Here is a 17,410-nt window from a genome sequence, read left to right as displayed (position 1 = left end):
CTCGTAGACAAAGGTGGATCGTGAGAATGATGGGTGGGAGATATGAAAGGAGTGGAAGGGGGTATGGTGTCGAGAATGAAGATGGAGGCTGTGAGCAATGATCGGGGGGAAAGAAGGAAAGTGATGGTGATTTCGATGTCAGCTTGAGGGGTCGACCTAATTCCTTTAAGGGGGTGATAGTATATGTTCAAAGGGGTATGTCAATAATGAATGAAAGGAAATGTATAATAATAGTAATGGCAGTGGAACGAGTGATGATGTCTGTGATATGGTTATAGAGTGATCAAAGTCCGATTCGAGGTTATAAGGCAGTAAAGTAATGGATAAGACGAGGAAAAAGAAGACGAAGCAGACGGAATGGGATAGGATATCCTCTGGACGAACCAGGTTATAAGGTTTATAAGTATTGTCGGGTGCAATAGAACAAGGACAAGGATGAGGATGTGACAGCTTCGAGAAGAATAAGAAGAAGTAGAGATGAGACGATGATCAATGTATCTTTGATCAATCTTGTATCTTACTTCTTCCCACGAGTCATAATGAAAATAACAAGAATGATTTGCTGTGCTTGATTGATGGATAAACTTACTATATTCGAACTATCTTTGATGGGTTGGACTCGTGATAGATGAGATTTTTGGGAATGTTATCGTTTATTGATGTGATTATAGATGAGGTGGGTGTGGGTTCTATAAGTAGTAGGGTAGGTCGAGTGAATGAATGCATGGTATCGCACAACAAGGAAAGAGAAAGAGAGAAAAGAGCCAAGGGATGGTGGTAGGGTATAAGAATATTCTAGCTTGATATGTGAGTATGTCGTTATCTCGAGTGAATCAATCGGGTGAGTTACAGACACAAAAGACGAGTTGGTCACCATCACTTTGTTCACCCTTGTGTATATCACACATACTAGGTCCAAAGATCACTTGATACCATGTCGTATACGCTAAATCTCGTCAAAACCATCATCCTCGTTGTGGTTTATCGCATCTCCGATATACTGTTTCTCGGCTAACACCAACATCCTCGTAGTAAAAAATGGGGAGTTAGACTGAACTTTGAGATGATTGATTGATCGATTGCTTTTGATGTTGATGCTGATGTAAACACCTTTAAACGATGTTTTGTCGTACTGTACCTTTTGTTAAATGAATGGTTGGTGCGATGTATTCCGAATGTGTATATGTTCATATCGGATTTGAGCGATGGTCTAGTCAACTGTACGATAGTGGGTGGTCGACTAGCAGAGGAAAGGGATAGAGTGGGCGTCACGACGAGTGACTAGGTCAAAGGATAGGTTTGGGTTGGGTTTCATACGGTCGAAAGCGGAGTTGGAGTGATGGTGATGGTATTGGTGAGATCTATCTGGTGTCTTGTGATTTTGGCTTCATGATAGCTTGACATTGGAATGTTGATATCATTGTCCAGTTGGTTCTAATATCTTACGACTGACCCACGAAACACCAGGTGAGCAATGTATACTTAGTATCAAAATCCAAAAGTCAATTCATCTCATTCCTCTGTGTGGATTATGGTACCTTTGGTTTTTCATCTATTTTGGGGAAGTGAAAAAAAAGAAAGCAAAAAGACAGATCAAACATCCTTTGAGCTAGTGTCAGTTGGAAACGATTACTATCAAAGGATCTAACTAGGTCATCACCATCAGCATCGTCATCGCCATCATGGGACGGCGTGTAGTTAGTCAAGATGTTGACAGGAGCTCGAATGCCTAAGTCGTGAGCGATCCGTCAAGACTCTCCCTGCCCAGCGCAGACGCAGAGATGCGATGGAGCACGTCGATCATATAATTCCTTTCCTTGATACCTTCGACGTCCGAAATGAAACGAATCCTTCTTTATGCTCGATCTCTGCCGAGAAATACTAGAAATACTAGTGCCAGATCCCATCAACCCCTCGCAGAAGGCTGTGCGCATGATCGTACCTTTCTCTTGCTATTTGGTATTCAGCATTGAGTATTGTCGGGATATGATGAAACCCATCCTGGATATCCCGAAAATCAAAGATAAGCTAGTCGATTAAGCCGATCAATCGTCGACGACAAGGTCGTGTTGCGTTTGAGGATGATACTCCAACGAGTAAGAACAATCAGGAATGTTCAGACCAGTTGAAAGCGTTTCCTTTCCCTCGTGATTGACATGACTGCGGGAGGATGATGTAAGATGACTTAGATTAGTCAACTTGTTGGTTGATGGTGATTTTGAAACGTGAGATCACGCAATGATTGATTAACTTGACTTGAGAAGGTGGTGTCATAGCTCGGAGCTTGTCATTGTATGGCGTGTGAGGTGTCAGTGTTCACACAGTTGTCGATACCATCGTCTATATCTGTATAAGACTATGTTTTTCTGTACGAACAGTCTCGCGGACGGTAGTAGTTATTGTTCAGTTGAGTTTGGTCGCTTGAGAGGATGGTTCTTGCACGGACCGGTTAGAAGGACAAGCTCCGGCCGGGTATTGGCCTAGTAGACCCAGTACCATGACCGTCGGGTATAGACGTGTCCTATTGCGTGTTTCCTTAGTGTTCTTGGTATTCAAGTATACCTGTACATTTAACATAGGTTGATATACTTGTACTATAGGGATACACCTCATAGACTCAGATGTAGTCACTCTACTCATAAAGAGAATCAAACAATCATAATGTCAGACATACTTGATGACCCTTCATATCGATCGCATCGACCCCATAACCTCGATCTGGATATCAGCTCAGGCTGGGATCTAGATATGGATATGGAAGATGAACAAAACGTGGAGGAGTCATTACCTTCTACCCCACTGGATGAGAGCTCGGGTCCAGCTCACTCGAGAGCATGGAAGTATGCTACGTCCAACGATCGAGACCTGCCTCATCATGGGCCAAGCAGCTCAGCCGGTGAGGAGGGGGAGACTCCCCAGACACGCTCAGATGAGGAGGAAGCCAAGCCGTTGCCGCGCAACCAAGAGCAGGAAAGAAAGCGCGAGGAGGATACAGCTAGTGACAAGACCTGTAGGATATGTTTCTCTGGACCTGAAGAAGAAGCCATATTGGGAAGGATGATCTCTCCTTGTTTGTGCACTGGTAGTATGCGTGTGAGTGTCTCTTGTTAATCGTCTGGTATGGTCTTACGCTGATGTTATCAATGTGGATGTAGTATGTTCATGGTGCGTAATACCCTATGTCTTCACACGCACCAGAAGAGATGTCTGATGATTGAATGGTATATAGTGAAATGCTTGAACGCTTGGAGAGGAACCGGTACGAATGCTGTGAGTGTGGTCTCTCGGCCTGTCATCTCAGTCGGCCCGGGAACAAACGCTGATGATATCCATCGTCACCCCAATGCAGAAAGCGCATCTGGGTTCGTGTACAAGTCCATGCTCACTTCATCTTACCTAGTCTCACTGGCAATTTACTCACACGACGTTTTTTCGCTAGAATGCCCTCAATGCCATTATCGCTACCAACTGCGCAGTGAGTACTGTATCTCCATCCTCATCCTGTCCCAGCAAATCGGGTCATCTCATATGCGAAAAAGACCTGTACTGATGAGTTTCGCCCCAACCACACCCACAGGAACCCTCATCTCAGGCCTAGCCACGTCCCGTCCCATCCTCCTCCTATCCACCCTTATGACATTCACCTTCCTCACCCTCCTCCTCGGCGAGACCCTCCACCTACTCCTCCACCACTCACCTACCATCTCCCGAACCCTTCTCTCGCGAAGTAATCGCCCAACGGTCAAATCCATGTTCGACCTGATGGACGATCCGTACACCGCAATGGACGGAGGGCCGGTGATAGTGGTTGGAGGGGGTGGTGCCCTGATCTGGGATATCTTTATCGGATCCATCCAGACGTTCGTCGATCTTAGCAATTCCTTTTTGGTCTATAAAGACAGAGTATCGACCAACTTGCATCTACCCTCACCATTGGCAAATCTGGGATTTGAGCTGGTGGTACGGTTCTTACTTGGCTTAGCAACCATTGGATCAATGTCCTTCTTATCGCTCTTACTTAGCTTATCGCTCTTCGGACCCCTCCAGCTGATGAACGGTCTACGTGGATTTGGCTTCCTTGGGAATTTTGCTAGAAGAAGAGGAGGGGGAGGGGGAAATACAGATAACGCAGGGAGGATTAGCATAGGAACAATCATGATGGTCATTCTGGTTCTGGTTGGGGCGGTCAATACGTTGATTCAATTTTATAATGGGTTGACGTCCGTCACTCATAAGTTGTTGGTATATGTTGAAACTCAGATATTAGAGGTGAATTCTGATGAGATTAGGCAAGCGCGAAAGGACGCTAGGGAGAAGGAACGAAAGAAAAGAGAGGCGGAGAAGTGGTGGATTAGGTGGATCAAGGATGGGCAGTATAAGCGTGTTGAGGGGTATAAGGAGTTGGCTGTTAGGTTCAGTTTGGGGTTGGATAGGAGAGTGGAGAGGGTTAAGGGGTGGTTTAGACAGGATGGTCACGAGCAGGTGCACGAGGAGTAAGGTAGGATGCGATAGAGATACTTGTAGCGATATAGTAAGGATGCGAATGAGTTTGTATACGGTGAAGTTGTTTACATGTATTTCGTTATATCTTATGTTTATACGTACAAACAAATTGAGAAACTAGATATATAGGAAAAACGAGAACGATCAACTGGGATGATAGATATACATAGAAGGTGTTCAGAAGGGAGGGCCGTGAAACCATCGACTACGAGAAATCAGGCAACACCCCCGTCGCCTTATCTTTCACTCTGACCAACATGGATGTTATCCCCTCTGATGCGATGTATACTCTACCACTATCGTCATGCCAATCACCATGTTTGTCCCAATGGCCATGATGTCCTCTTGAACGGTCGTTTGAGATGTCTGAGACGCCGCCGCCTATCAGAAGGCTAAAGGTACGAAGTGGGATTAGCAAAATACTTCACGATGATAATATGCTTTAGAGAAGTTGGATGTTGGGCAAGATAGCCAAAGTTGAGCATGTAAGAGGAAAACGATAGGATGAATTGCAGTGATATGACACAGTGATATTCTGATTCTCATGTGCGGATGCGACGATGGAGGGTCAGAGGCCAAGACTCACCCTACAAATATCCAAATCAACCATGCCCAGAAGAAAGCCGTCCAGAACCTCTTCAACGCCCTTGATCTAGCTACTGCATAGGAAGGGGGTGGGGTCCATCCGTTTGAGGTTTGGTTCGATTCGACATCCTGGGGGTATTGTCGTTGTTGTTGCTGGGGTGGTGGAAGGAGGGTCTGATGGGGTATATGGGGTTCGGTATCTGCGATGATCGATCAGTCTAGTATCCTCCGGAGGTGTAGGTATCAATCTAGCACCAGAACATGGCGCAGAAACGTAATGAGGTTGTGTCAAGTACAGTTGAGATGCGATGGTCAGGTGGAAGAGAATATGTCACTCACAAGGCGGAGGAGCATCGCTTGGTCCTACACCTGCACCTGCACCTGCACTTTGAGGGATAGATCCCTGCCCATTCGACTTGGTGGAACTGTTGGACACTATAGCTGCGTAGGAGGGTTTGTTCGACATGTTTGGTGAGTCTAGTGATATGTCTATGAGGAGATGAGAGATGAAAGATGGAAGATGGAAGATGGAATGGTCAAAGTAATAGTGATAGTCGGTTGGATGAGGATGATCGACATTATTTATTACGACGTAACGTGTGAAAAGAGTCGTGCACTGATGTTGGGTGGCAAAAGTGAGAGTGAGTGTAGAGGGATTACGTCATGTCACACGACTCGTCAGTATAAAACCTTTCTCCTTTGTTCATCCTTGAGGCATACATCATGGTCAATGTAAGCTACGCAGATTGTGGAGAGCACAGACTGGCCTCTCTGAGGGTACAGTCTATCAATCTACTCTCCTAGACAGCATCATTTACTACAAGACAGTACAGATCTGCTCGCAAGCAGGCAATGGTACAAGCCAAGTGGCATTGCTTCGTTCGGAGGTCGAAATTATATGCATTATTACCCCATCTATCTATCTATGTATATTTAGCTGAAAGCTTGAGGTTGGTCTACTTGGCCAACGCAGCAGCCTCCAACCCCTCATTCCCATGCCCCAATGACCCCTCTTCATCAGCCTTATCTGACCCGACAACCTGTTCCTCAGTGACCACCTCTTCGTGCGTGTGGTCCAGGGCAGAAACGACGATCCAAGTGGGTACGATGGCTATGAGGAGGATCCCAAAGTTGATCCCGATGCTTACGAAGTGGTTCACACCTGCTTCGGACTGCATCGCCCATGCGACTGTCTGACCGAGGGCCTCGAGACCTCGGAGAATACCTGTGTGGTGGGAGAGGGAGGTGAGGTCGGCTGTGGGGTGGAAGAGGATTAGCATTACCCTTGAGTACTCTAGGTGATGAGGTATAGCAGACTCACTGGTGTACTGTCCAATCAACCAATAACAATACTGTTGGAAAGCTTGACCCGTGAACGTCCAGAAGAAGACCAGGGCGTACGCAGATCCGAAACCACCTTTGAACCAGTCGAATACGGGGGGGTTATCGTAGAATCTCTTTTGGAGGATGATGGCCCAGATCCAAGTTCCAACGAGCAGAGTAACGATGGTGGCCTATGACCCAAACATATATATGAGCTGCAGCCACCTTACCGAGGGGAAGAAGGCGGAGGAGGAGCTTACAAAGGCAATTCTAGCTCTGGTTCGAATGAAGATTGATTGTCTATCTAGGAAAGTACCGATGATGAAGGAACTGAAGATACCGGCAAAGGGAGTGAAGAAGGATGAGAATGCTCGAGATCGGACGGTCTACAGTAACAACGTATGCCGTAAGCCTTCTCATCGAGATCTGGGTAGCTGCTGAGGAGAGGTAGGAACAGTGAACTTACAAAGTAACTGGTCAACCAAGTACTGACGAAGGGATTATAGAAATAACTAATGAAGAATGCCGGTACGAGAAGTACAATCCTTCGCGAGATAGCTAATCTTCCAACAGCTTGAAGTTCCGCCCACCAACTTGCATGTTTGTGTACTACGACTCGAGTACCGTCTTTTCGCCAAACTACGATCGACGGAACCGTCAGCTACTTCTTTCTCTCCCGCTAGCTGCTCCAGGGCAAGTTGATGCTTACCTTTATGAGCAGGACTCAAGCATAAAGCAATGGGCAATCCTAAACACATCAGAACTATAAATACAATATAGGTACCTGAACTATAAGAGGTAAGGAATTAGTTTTGTTGAAGAAGGATGGAAGGAGAAAGAAGGAAGAAGGGGATGTTTGAACTTACCCGACTGATCCGGCGGTCTCCCTATTAGCGTTTAATCCCAATGTAATTGCTCCTCCAATGATCGGTCCAGAGGCTTTAGCAGTTTGCCAACAGGCTAGGTAGAACCCTCTTTCCTTTGGGCTGGGGTATCCAATGATAATTGCGGCTTCACTGTGAGGCAGAATCAGCATATTGACGTTTTAGGATTATATCGCGAAATTGCCCTTGATGCTACATTGCAAGCCGTACAGGAACCAATACTGATTGATTGGAAGCTTCACTCACGCTGCCCAGAAGAATCCCGCACTGATTCCACAACAGACACTCCCGAAGATCATGAACCATGTGGTAGCTGTCTTGTTGTTAGTGTATAATCCTGCTCCGTAGAGTGGGTATCCGATAGCCTAGCATTCCGAATCATCAGTTCATTTTCCCTTGTCGGACGTCCTTGCAACGATTCAGTAGATCCTTGAAACTCACTCTGCGAGAGAAGAGATATCAGCAAATGGTAGGTCATGATCAGGATAGTACCACAGCAAAATCAGAATCCCAACTCACCCTAAAGCCAGACCCCATTTCAACCCAATTCTATTATTGATAGCTCCGGCAAGCACACAGAATACCGCAAATAATGCGTAGAGAATAGCATTAGCAGCAGAGACGGCGTATGGCTCGGCCGCTCCTCCTGCTCCAAGACCACCCAGGGCATCCCACCTATCGCGATATCAGTTCGGAACTCTGGAAGGAAGGTTGTGTGAAGTGGGAAGTGAATGGAATGAAACTCACATGCCAGGGGCGGTGAAGGATACTCCGGCTGCCACTGCAATCTGGAATGGGACTGATCTGTAGACTGGGTAGCATGTTTTACGTCAACGTTGGTCCGGACAGCTCAGTAGGACAGGAAAGGACACTTACAAGGTTTTTTCTGCTGGATACCATTTTGCTCCTCGGTTATGGAAGTCATTGTGGATGGTTAGTCTATCTTCTTACGAAGTCTTTCTGCTCTATGCTGAAGTCTCGAGAAGTGTAGTGACAATAATATATATATAAATCACATCTCCAACATTAACGCGTATTGAGCTAGCGACGAGCAACTTTTTTTCGTTTCGGGCACGCCATCGATGATCATGTTTTCCAACTTATATATACCAAGTAAGGTTACTTGGGAGACCATCTTCGCTTGGCATCGCTTGACTACTAAGGGGAACGTCAAACGAGATGTTGGAGTTGGAGCTGAACGAAACGAAACGAAACGAAACGAAACGAGCCAAAATCCAAAAATCTAAAATCTCCAAGCGAGCGGTAATTGACATGAAGAATTTTCCACGCGTTCCTCATTTTGTGAAGGTTAGACACCACGCGGTTCATGCTCATCATCTGATGTAAACTTACGGCATTTAAGCTGAGTGGAGATCGATTGCACCATGTCCGATTTATCCGGTTTTCTACTGGGACACTAACTGGAATCCACAATTACTCATACATCTCGTTCCACTAAGCTTAGATAGCCAAAAGATGAAGGTCATACTATCAAAAATACTTTGCAAATCAATCACGTCTTCAAACATCATCATTTATACACCCCGCTCTAACATATCTGTGGTGTAATCAGACATGGACCATGTGATCGCATCTCCCTAATAACCAATATAACGCCATCCCAAGTCGACCTGCTGTTGAGTCACACCGCTCTTCATAGCTTGGCGTTGTTGTTCGGGCGTACCTCCCAAGAGTCGGTTCATTCGCTGTACGTACAGCCTGTAGAGGGTGATGGTGATCATGAAAGAGATGGTGCAGCCAAGAACTACCCACAGGGACGGACATTAGCTGCACACTTCGAGAGGTTTCGATGGGTATTCGAACGGACTCACCACAACCAAACGCAGCGTAGTAATGAGGAGCGTCGTAGTACAGATACGAAGTCCAGACGTTACTAATCCCTCCTATGGCGTTCATCATGGCTACTCCGGCTGCTCTCTTGGGATATGGCCGAGCCATGTGGACGTTGAGGGTTTTGTACAACATGATTTGGGGACCGGCTAGTATCGATAAAGCCCAATCAGCTCTGCAGCCTTCCTTGAGATCCCATGCGACACTCACAACACACGCTCGGCATGAGCATCATAGCGAAGTAACGCCCTGGGATCTTCAGCGTTGCGATAGCGATGACGTACGCGACAATGGCGACACTAAGACAAGTCATGATGATTGGGTACATCAGGTTTCGACGCTGTGGTGTGTGCAGAGTCAGCCACGATTCAAGGGTCGAGGTAGTTGCACACTCACATCACTGATCCAGGAGATAGTGTAGAATACCACAGCGGCAAGCAGGTAAGGAGGAGCGGTCAAAAGCAAAGTTCCAGTCTTGTTATAACCAAGAGTATTGACGATGATACTATATATATGGGGAATATTATTGGTCAGCTCACGGGTAAAAGGAGAGTGCGTTTGATATCCTCACTCACGGGAAGAAATTGACGATCGACCCCATAGCTTGACCCATACCCATACACCAAACCATCGTCCAGACTTTAGGATCGAACAAGGCGAGCTTGAACCCGCCCAATGTAGAGGTATCATCACTGCCTTCACCTGCACCAGCTTCCATCTCGAGCCTCCACACTGCATAATCCCTTTCGATAGGTTTGAGCAGTCTTGCATTGTGAGGGAACTCAGGCATGAACAAGGCTCCAATGATACCGCATCCGATGGTCACCACTCCTTCACTGCGAATTCGACAAACGACAAATCAGCCTCCAGCTTCGCGATCTCCTCGACACGGAACATGATCCTCCCAAGACGAGGAAGGAGGAGAAGCAAATTTACACAATAAAAAGCCATCTCCAACCTGCGATCGAATACCTCCCATCGAGCGTCAAACACGCAGCGGCGACGAAACCACCGAAAGCGTTTCCGACCATTTGGAACATGAACAGCGCGGAAAGTCGTTTACCCAGCTCGTTCTTCGTGTACCAAGCACTGAGGAAGTAGATCATACCAGGGAAGAAGACTGCCTCCGTCACACCGAGCATCACACGGATGACGAGCAGGTGGTGGTACGTCTTGGCCGCAGCGGTACATGCGGACACAGCTCCCCAGATAACGGCGGCGCTGCAAATGTCTGGGAGAGAGATAAGGTTAGTGAGCATGGTAAGTAATACGTACGTGAACTGCCACTCACAAAGACCAGGACGGCTGACTTTGGTCATGATGAGGTTGGAGGGGATCTGGAAGGGAATGTAACCGGCTGCAGAAGAACATGACAAGTCAGCAATGGTATAGCAGTGTGACCAGGTGATAGAACGTACCAAAAAGAATCGAGATGGCAGTAGCGAAGTCTGTGGTGCTCATACCAAGATCTTCCATGATGCCATATACCTTGGTAGCTGCTAGAGCTGATCTGTCGACGTCTATGGCGAAGGACATTGACGTCAGTACTTGAAGAGGCGATTCAGGCTTAAAGCCACTTACAATTCATGATATACAAGACACCCATGATTGGCCTAGTCATTCCCATTTATCAGCTCCTACTCCCTCAAAGATATATCACCACGAGCCGACACCCACATGATGACCATATCCATCTTCCTCACCATCTTCTTTTCCATCGCCTTCCGCTCGTCCTCGGTCTTATCCCTGAAACTCTCAGGCACGGGCGCAGCGGAGTCCTCGACATGCTCATGCTCATGTTTGATGATATCGTCGTCACCCAGCGGTACCACGGGCGCATCGCTAGGCACATTGTGCGGATGAGAATCGTTATGGTGAGTGTGAGTTGCCATTTCAACAGGTCAGTCAATCAACGTGAAGATGATGGTCACGATGGGGTCTCCATTGGGGAGAGATGGGGCCTTGAAGCTATATATGTAAATTTCCAGCTATTTCAAGACAATCAGGTCATGGTACGCTAGATCTAAGGATCGTTCAGTACAAAAATTCCTGGACCGAATCTTTCTTTGAGGACAGCCGAATCCGACTCGGAGAACGATCAGACTACTATCGGCTGCTGCGTTTCGATGGAAGGACCGAATTCAGTATATGGACATAAGGATGGAATCAGCAGTTCAAAGTCGATCCTCAGGTGTTCCCCTTAGTAATGAGCATGTTCCCCTTGGCGCGGCGTGATTGTATGCAAGGGCAGTGGGTCTCCGAATTTGAGAGAGTCATGTGATGATCCGACTACGAAAGCAGACTAGCGGAGTTTTTATGGTCGATTGTAACACGGATATGAAGCTTGTTAAACGTCCTTGCTTGGGAAGGGACGGAGCCACAGCTTAAGCTCGGGTCTCTTGTGAAGGCAGATTCGGGTAACTAAAAGACCGGATTGAAATGAGGGAACGTTCCTCCATCAACGTTTGCTTTTGCATTGTTCCACAAGCGCTTTTGCGATCTCGCATCGTAGGAGAGCGGGCACGTTGGCAAAATGACAGGCAGGAGCTGACGAAATCAAAGTCATCTGCGATGAGGTCTTAGATGGTCACGAGTCTCTGTGGGGAAGTTGTGTGGGCGAGTGCACATGTGATTTTTCATTTCTTTTGTCTACAAGGAATTTGAACATTTGTGCTTAAAGGAGCATCATTGATCATAATGGATCGTCGTTCAAGTATATCATCTTAGTTGTCAGGCCAAGGCACCCATTCCATTTCAGAGTACAAACAGTCGCAGATTTCACATCTCCCAATCGATACATAAATACAAATCCCACTGGGACATCTAATACCCCTTGACAGTCTTCACGTGCTGGATCTTCTCCCACACCCAAGGAGTCAAGGTCGAGCTGAAGTTGTTGCTAAACTTGATGTCCAGATAATTGTAACCTTCGTCCGGTACCCATTCTGCGGCGTACTTGATGTTGGCTGATTCTTCCAAAGCTTGAATGGTTGGTTTGAGAGACATGGGCATAGGGATGACAGCACCGTTCTTGTACCACCTAGGCATCTTTTATCAGCACTCGAAATGCTGAATGAAGAAGGACATCACTTACGAGGCCCAGTATACGATAGCGAGCATGATTCTGGTCTCTTGAGTGGGGTTTGGCATACCGGCGTGCCTTCACCAACATATCAGTATCCAGCTGGCTGACCCCTGCAAGACGGTCGTCCCATACTCACCACAATCTCAAATCTCTCAAGACGAGCGAACCCTTTTTCAACCTCGGGTAGATAGGAGGTCTAACTTTCCTCCTTTCCTCCAATTTGTCTTCCGCGATCATAGGTTCACCCAAATCTCTATGGCACTCTAAGCTCGTATTCTGAGTACCCAGCCATAGTTCCGTAGACCCGTTTTCCGGACCGACATCAATCAGGCAGGTGTTGAAGGCGATGGCAAAGGGATGTTGGGGATGTTCGAATCGTAGATCCGCATGGACGTGCTGTCTTTCTTCAGTGGCTAGTAAAGTGTTTGTACGACAGAAATGGACTTCTGGTTTTGGTCCGAGAATGTTGTTGACGATCCGGGCACCGTGCTTGTTGGCGAAAATCTCGGGGAAGAGCCATTCTACGGCGGTCCTATTAGTCTTCGATCTCAGAATCTGGACAGTCGGCTAGACTTACCTGTCTCGAGAGGTGGGACTTGAGATAGATTACCTCCAGCTGCAGCACCTTTAGTAGCGGCGTTTTGGTTCAGGTGACTTGCGATTGATGTTAGCGATATATTGTGTATCAGACGGGATACCTAGACTCACTTGAAGTGCACCTGTCCACCCCCTCCAAGTAGCTTCTCCGTATCTTTCAACATTCTCTCGTTAAGCTTATCAACCAATTCTACAGGTATAGCATTCTCAACTACAACCAAACCATCAGTGAAGAACGCTTCGATGGCATCGTAGAGCTTCTTGTCGCCCATGACACCGCTGTCCCGTTCTTCATCGGTGAGGACTATCACTTGGGGTGCGTCTAGTCGGACTGGCATGGTGGGTACTGATACAATGGCGGATAGAGAGTGTATGACTGGCGATCTTCAGTATGGTAAGCTTGTCTGGATATCGTCATCGTTGTCGTTGGCCCAACTTCTGATTTTTATCTTTCCAATGGTAGGGAGGTTGTGAAATGTGATCCGACCCGGATACATCTACAAGCCGAGTATTGACTGCCGATCCTCCGATATCTCTTCGGAAAGCATATCAAGCTGTAATCCAAGCGCTTGTCCGTTGTCATCTGGGTTCTCTCTGCTAAAAAGGGCAGATAGTACTCACATGACAAAATGACGGAATGAAGCCCCACCGAGTACCCGGTTGAGGAAATAAGCTTGATCGAGTTTAGCTTGATTTCCAAACATCTCCGCTTATTCCCCTTGTTCCCTGGTCCCCATGTGCCAAATGAATGTCTGTTGCACTCTTCAGCTTGAAAGCTAAGAGGATCCACCTATACCTGCAGGCGGCTTGGTCATTTAGGCGTCGGGAATGAATCAACGCAACAAAATGGTTCGGGCCGGTAAACACGAGCTACCTCCACCGGGATGGTCACTTTTGATCGGGTCCAAGGCCAACTTAGTTGAGATGTTCACCAGGATTGGAAACTGCTTTAGTCAAATGTATCTGTCGCTTCACGAATGATTAGCTTACTCTCAGCTGCAAACGGAAACAAGAAACAATGGCCGAACAACAAGTATCCTTCAAAGTCGAAGACCTCTTCGCGGTCAAGGGGAAAGTCGTGGTGATCACTGGCGGAGGATCAGGTCTGGGGAAAGCGATTGCAGAAGGATTTGCCTTGAACGGGGCTAGGGTATACATCGTGGGAAGGAGGCTGGAAACGTTGGAGGAAGCTGCTAAGCAGATTGGAGGTGACATACACGTGTGAGTGTGTCTTCGGACTACTGGGATAGCAGATCACTCAAGTTATGTAAATAGCATTCAAGGCGACGTGCAGAGTAAGAAGAGCTGTCAGGACATCGTTGCTGCCGTACAAGCCAAAGAGTCTCATGTGAGCTGTGAAGTCATGTACAAGGGCCTTGGGGTCGGTGCTGACTATGTGAGACCATTAGATCGATACGCTCATCAACTGTGCGGGAGTGAACAGTCCTTGGAGAGTCGGTGCTAAGGACCACAACGATCGTGAGTGCCTGTGACAATTGATTGATGTGTAGTACAGATATCGCTAATCTGTCACGCTTTACAGCCGACCAAGTCGAGAACATGCTTATAAATGGACTAGAAGAGTGAGTTTGTCCAGTCTTGTAATGAAAAAATCAGTCCGCTGAAGCTTCATATTCATTGATCAGAGAAGATTTCGATAGAAGTAATCAAAGTGAGTCTTTGCTCATCTGAGCCCGTGTACCTAAAACAAGGTGAACCTATGCTGATCCCCCGTTTAGTCAATGTCAACGGTGTCTACTTCTTGACCGTGAATTTCGTACCACTGCTCCGAAAATCAAGCGATCCAAATGTTTGCGTGATTGCGTCTCTGGCAGGTCTCGCCAATATAAGGTGAGCCATCAGACTCCGACTCCGACTCCTCGAAAAGATCAAAAAAAGACCGCTGATGTCAAGTTGGGCAGATCGATGGGTTCGCTGACCTACGGCGTATCAAAAGCTGCTGGTAGGTCCCTAAAGTGCTGTGATGGATACCTATTAACCTGTATGTATAGTCATCCATCTCGCTAAACTGCTTGCTGGTCGACTCCATCCGTGAGTGTCTCTATCCATCTATCTCCTCTATCGTGGTTTGCTGATAACACAGACTACGCAGTATGAAGATCCGAGTCAACACTATCTGTCCAGGGATCTTCCCTTCAGAAATGACAGGTGTCACAGCTGGTAAACACAGCTACAACATCAACAACCAGGCTGAAAAGGCTGCTTTGCGATGCACGGCCGGCAGACCAGGTAGACCCGAAGAGATGGTCGGGCCTGTCTTGCTGTTGTCTAGTGCCGCGGGAGGGTACATGAATCACGCGTTGTTGACTGTTGATGGTGGGAGATTGATGGGAGCCAGTATCAATGATGGGATCAGGATGCCGGAGGACTCGTACACGTGAGTAAGGTGTTCCCCTATCACCAAAAGATTGAAGCTGATAGATGCTGGTGCAGGGATGACATTCGAGGATAGAGCGGTACGCACCTCTCGGTGAATGCATGATATATGATACGTACTCCTTGGTTGGCCAAGGGCCTACTTCACAGTCAGATCTCAGTTACGTCTCCCTGGAGCGGTTTGTCAGGCTCGACTCAGGCTTTGGACGCCTGATTAACGCAGAGACATTTCGATTCCCTTTGGCCAAAGGTAACGCATGACCTGCCATGGCAGTATACCTTGAATTTGTGCTGTAAGCCCAGATGTGACGTTTGAAACTAGACGACCGGTCAATGATATCATCTCTCTTCAAGTGCGGGAGAGATTGATTAGGTCCTAGAGGTCGGACTATTGATACTACCTGTATGTCACTTCTGGGCTTGTGTTACAAGTGCAGGATGTACTGTCTTGATAGGTTATGTGAACTTTTTGAGTGTCGAATGTGCTCCAGGGGAACCCAGATCACTTGAGGGGGTTGTCATCCAGATGACAGTGGCACTCTGTCCACCACAGAAACATAGAGCAGAAATCCCAGAGGAGGGCATGGCACGCACCTCTCTTAGGGCTATCTTCAGGGACTTTGTTGATGTTTCGATGCTTCAAGCTGCAGAAAGTGTCTCCGAGTTGTGAGGGTGCACGGAAACGCAAAAAGACAAAAAGAATTACTCTCTGTCAGAGAATCGAACTCTGATCTGCCGCGCGACTGTAAACAGTGACAAGCGGCCATACTAGCCGTTATACGAACAGAGAATTGCATGCTTCTCTCCTTCACAAGTCTATTCGATGCTTTTCCTTGGTCAACGAGACCGATTGCATCATAACGTTTCGCGCTCACAGCTGCTCTCTTCATGTTAATGACACCGTCACACCTAGCTATCACTACAATTCACATCTCATATCACGATCATCACCCACAGCTTGAACACTCATACTCCTCAGGATGATCCACGCCGTCCTGATATTCAACACCCACGGTAAACCCCGCTTATCCAAATTCTTCACCCCCCTCCCGCCCCTGGTCCAACAATCGTTGATCTCGCAGATATTCAGTCTGATATCCGACCGTCCAGCTGGGGTGTGTAACTTTCTAGATGCGCCTGATCTGGTATTCCCCACACCTGGTAGTACCACCGTAGAGAAGGGGAAGAGGAAGGAGGGGGATGATACGAGGGTGATTTATAGGCATTATGCGACGTTGTATTTTGTGTGAGCGATTTCCTATATAATACAGCTTGGATGAGGTCGTCGAGCTGATGTCGGTTGATCACCGAGATAGTTTCGTTGTTGATGGAGCAGAGTCTGAGCTGGGTATATTAGATTTGATTCAGGTGTTCGTAGAGTCGTTGGATAGGTCTTTTGAGAACGTGTGCGAATTGGATTTGATCTTCCATTTCGACGAGGTGAGCTGGGTGTTCCTATTCAGACGTCTCTCATGATTCATACAGACCTTGCGGGGGTCCATCTCAGTCATGATATGTTGAGACTGACTCTTTCTTTTCCACATTGATCAGGTGCATCACGTCCTATCAGAGATCATACAAGGTGGTCTGGTCTTGGAGACGAACATCAACGAGATATCAGCTTGTGGTAGGTGCACTGATACCCCTTCCCACTGCGCGTAATGTGTCATCTCGTCTTCGCTTTTTCTGCGCTCGTCCTACCAATCACCATGCTCGAGTCTTCGTTATTATCGCTTGACCCGTTCTTTCCCTTCAATGGCTTGTCTTCTGCATTGAATCAGAGCTGATCACCATTTCTCTCCCCAGTCCAAGCAGCGTCACGCAATCGAAAAGCCTCAGCAGCTTCCTCCAATCCGCTCATACCGTCCGTCTTGGCCGTGCCGGGAGGACGAGGCGGAAGTCGTGGTGGTAGTGCGGACGGTGCTCGAAGGTGGTTAGCGTCTATTGGGGTGTAGCTGGATGTGGTTGGATAATGCTGAATTATGGGGAGAGGGCGCGGAGGAGTTTCATAACGTTGTATATCACTCTAGAGACGACATATATACACCCATGTACAGTACAAATTAACATACACCGATACCGATACACAACGATCATGAGCTCGTACTATCATACACAATACGTCTATACCAGTCATACAGTTCTCTGCTTGATGATACACTTTCGCACAATTGGGCGGGTTCCA

General features: G+C 47.3%; 8 protein-coding genes across 8 annotated transcripts; 4 read left to right on the top strand and 4 right to left on the bottom strand.

The window, feature by feature from the left end:
• Positions 1–2,661: 2,661 nt before the first annotated feature.
• I302_101582 (uncharacterized protein) lies at positions 2,662–3,598 on the top strand (the record flags this gene model as incomplete). The annotated part of the gene is made up of 5 exons (XM_065869311.1): positions 2,662–3,093; positions 3,156–3,165; positions 3,230–3,270; positions 3,440–3,475; positions 3,578–3,598. 5 exons carry the CDS (start codon positions 2,662–2,664, stop codon positions 3,596–3,598), a joined length of 540 nt encoding a protein of 179 aa, XP_065725383.1.
• Positions 3,599–3,633: 35 nt separating this feature from the next.
• I302_101581 (uncharacterized protein) lies at positions 3,634–4,497 on the top strand (the record flags this gene model as incomplete). Its single annotated transcript, XM_065869310.1, has 1 exon — positions 3,634–4,497. One exon carries the CDS (start codon positions 3,634–3,636, stop codon positions 4,495–4,497), a length of 864 nt encoding a protein of 287 aa, XP_065725382.1.
• Positions 4,498–4,708: 211 nt separating this feature from the next.
• On the bottom strand, positions 4,709–5,554 carry I302_101580 (uncharacterized protein; the record flags this gene model as incomplete). Its single annotated transcript, XM_019186966.1, has 3 exons — positions 4,709–4,895; positions 5,090–5,288; positions 5,428–5,554. The coding sequence occupies 3 exons, from the start codon at positions 5,552–5,554 to the stop codon at positions 4,709–4,711; spliced, it is 513 nt and encodes a 170-aa protein (XP_019049844.1).
• A 490-nt stretch (positions 5,555–6,044) lies between these two features.
• Positions 6,045–8,220, bottom strand: I302_101579 (uncharacterized protein; the record flags this gene model as incomplete). The annotated part of the gene is made up of 10 exons (XM_065869309.1): positions 6,045–6,343; positions 6,410–6,602; positions 6,672–6,797; positions 6,878–7,050; positions 7,121–7,200; positions 7,278–7,427; positions 7,542–7,562; positions 7,815–7,970; positions 8,043–8,106; positions 8,172–8,220. The coding sequence occupies 10 exons, from the start codon at positions 8,218–8,220 to the stop codon at positions 6,045–6,047; spliced, it is 1,311 nt and encodes a 436-aa protein (XP_065725381.1).
• A 673-nt stretch (positions 8,221–8,893) lies between these two features.
• I302_101578 (uncharacterized protein) lies at positions 8,894–11,038 on the bottom strand (the record flags this gene model as incomplete). Its single annotated transcript, XM_019186964.1, has 10 exons — positions 8,894–9,060; positions 9,128–9,295; positions 9,357–9,486; positions 9,543–9,651; positions 9,722–9,982; positions 10,083–10,377; positions 10,438–10,503; positions 10,565–10,666; positions 10,728–10,759; positions 10,824–11,038. The coding sequence occupies 10 exons, from the start codon at positions 11,036–11,038 to the stop codon at positions 8,894–8,896; spliced, it is 1,545 nt and encodes a 514-aa protein (XP_019049842.1).
• Positions 11,039–11,969: 931 nt separating this feature from the next.
• I302_101577 (uncharacterized protein) lies at positions 11,970–13,166 on the bottom strand (the record flags this gene model as incomplete). The annotated part of the gene is made up of 5 exons (XM_019186963.1): positions 11,970–12,186; positions 12,241–12,306; positions 12,368–12,752; positions 12,809–12,885; positions 12,940–13,166. 5 exons carry the CDS (start codon positions 13,164–13,166, stop codon positions 11,970–11,972), a joined length of 972 nt encoding a protein of 323 aa, XP_019049841.1.
• Positions 13,167–13,846: 680 nt separating this feature from the next.
• On the top strand, positions 13,847–15,230 carry I302_101576 (uncharacterized protein; the record flags this gene model as incomplete). The annotated part of the gene is made up of 9 exons (XM_019186962.2): positions 13,847–14,049; positions 14,104–14,176; positions 14,238–14,307; positions 14,372–14,411; positions 14,475–14,500; positions 14,568–14,679; positions 14,751–14,791; positions 14,841–14,880; positions 14,942–15,230. The coding sequence occupies 9 exons, from the start codon at positions 13,847–13,849 to the stop codon at positions 15,228–15,230; spliced, it is 894 nt and encodes a 297-aa protein (XP_019049840.2).
• Positions 15,231–16,205: 975 nt separating this feature from the next.
• On the top strand, positions 16,206–17,180 carry I302_101575 (uncharacterized protein; the record flags this gene model as incomplete). Its single annotated transcript, XM_019186961.1, has 4 exons — positions 16,206–16,471; positions 16,542–16,665; positions 16,777–16,852; positions 17,032–17,180. 4 exons carry the CDS (start codon positions 16,206–16,208, stop codon positions 17,178–17,180), a joined length of 615 nt encoding a protein of 204 aa, XP_019049839.1.
• Positions 17,181–17,410: the final 230 nt, after the last annotated feature.

This window comes from Kwoniella bestiolae, chromosome 1, assembly GCF_000512585.2.
Source record: "Kwoniella bestiolae CBS 10118 chromosome 1, complete sequence".
In the NCBI taxonomy this organism is placed as follows: Eukaryota; Fungi; Basidiomycota; class Tremellomycetes; order Tremellales; family Cryptococcaceae; genus Kwoniella; species Kwoniella bestiolae.
This window is presented reverse-complemented; position numbering and strand designations above follow the sequence as displayed.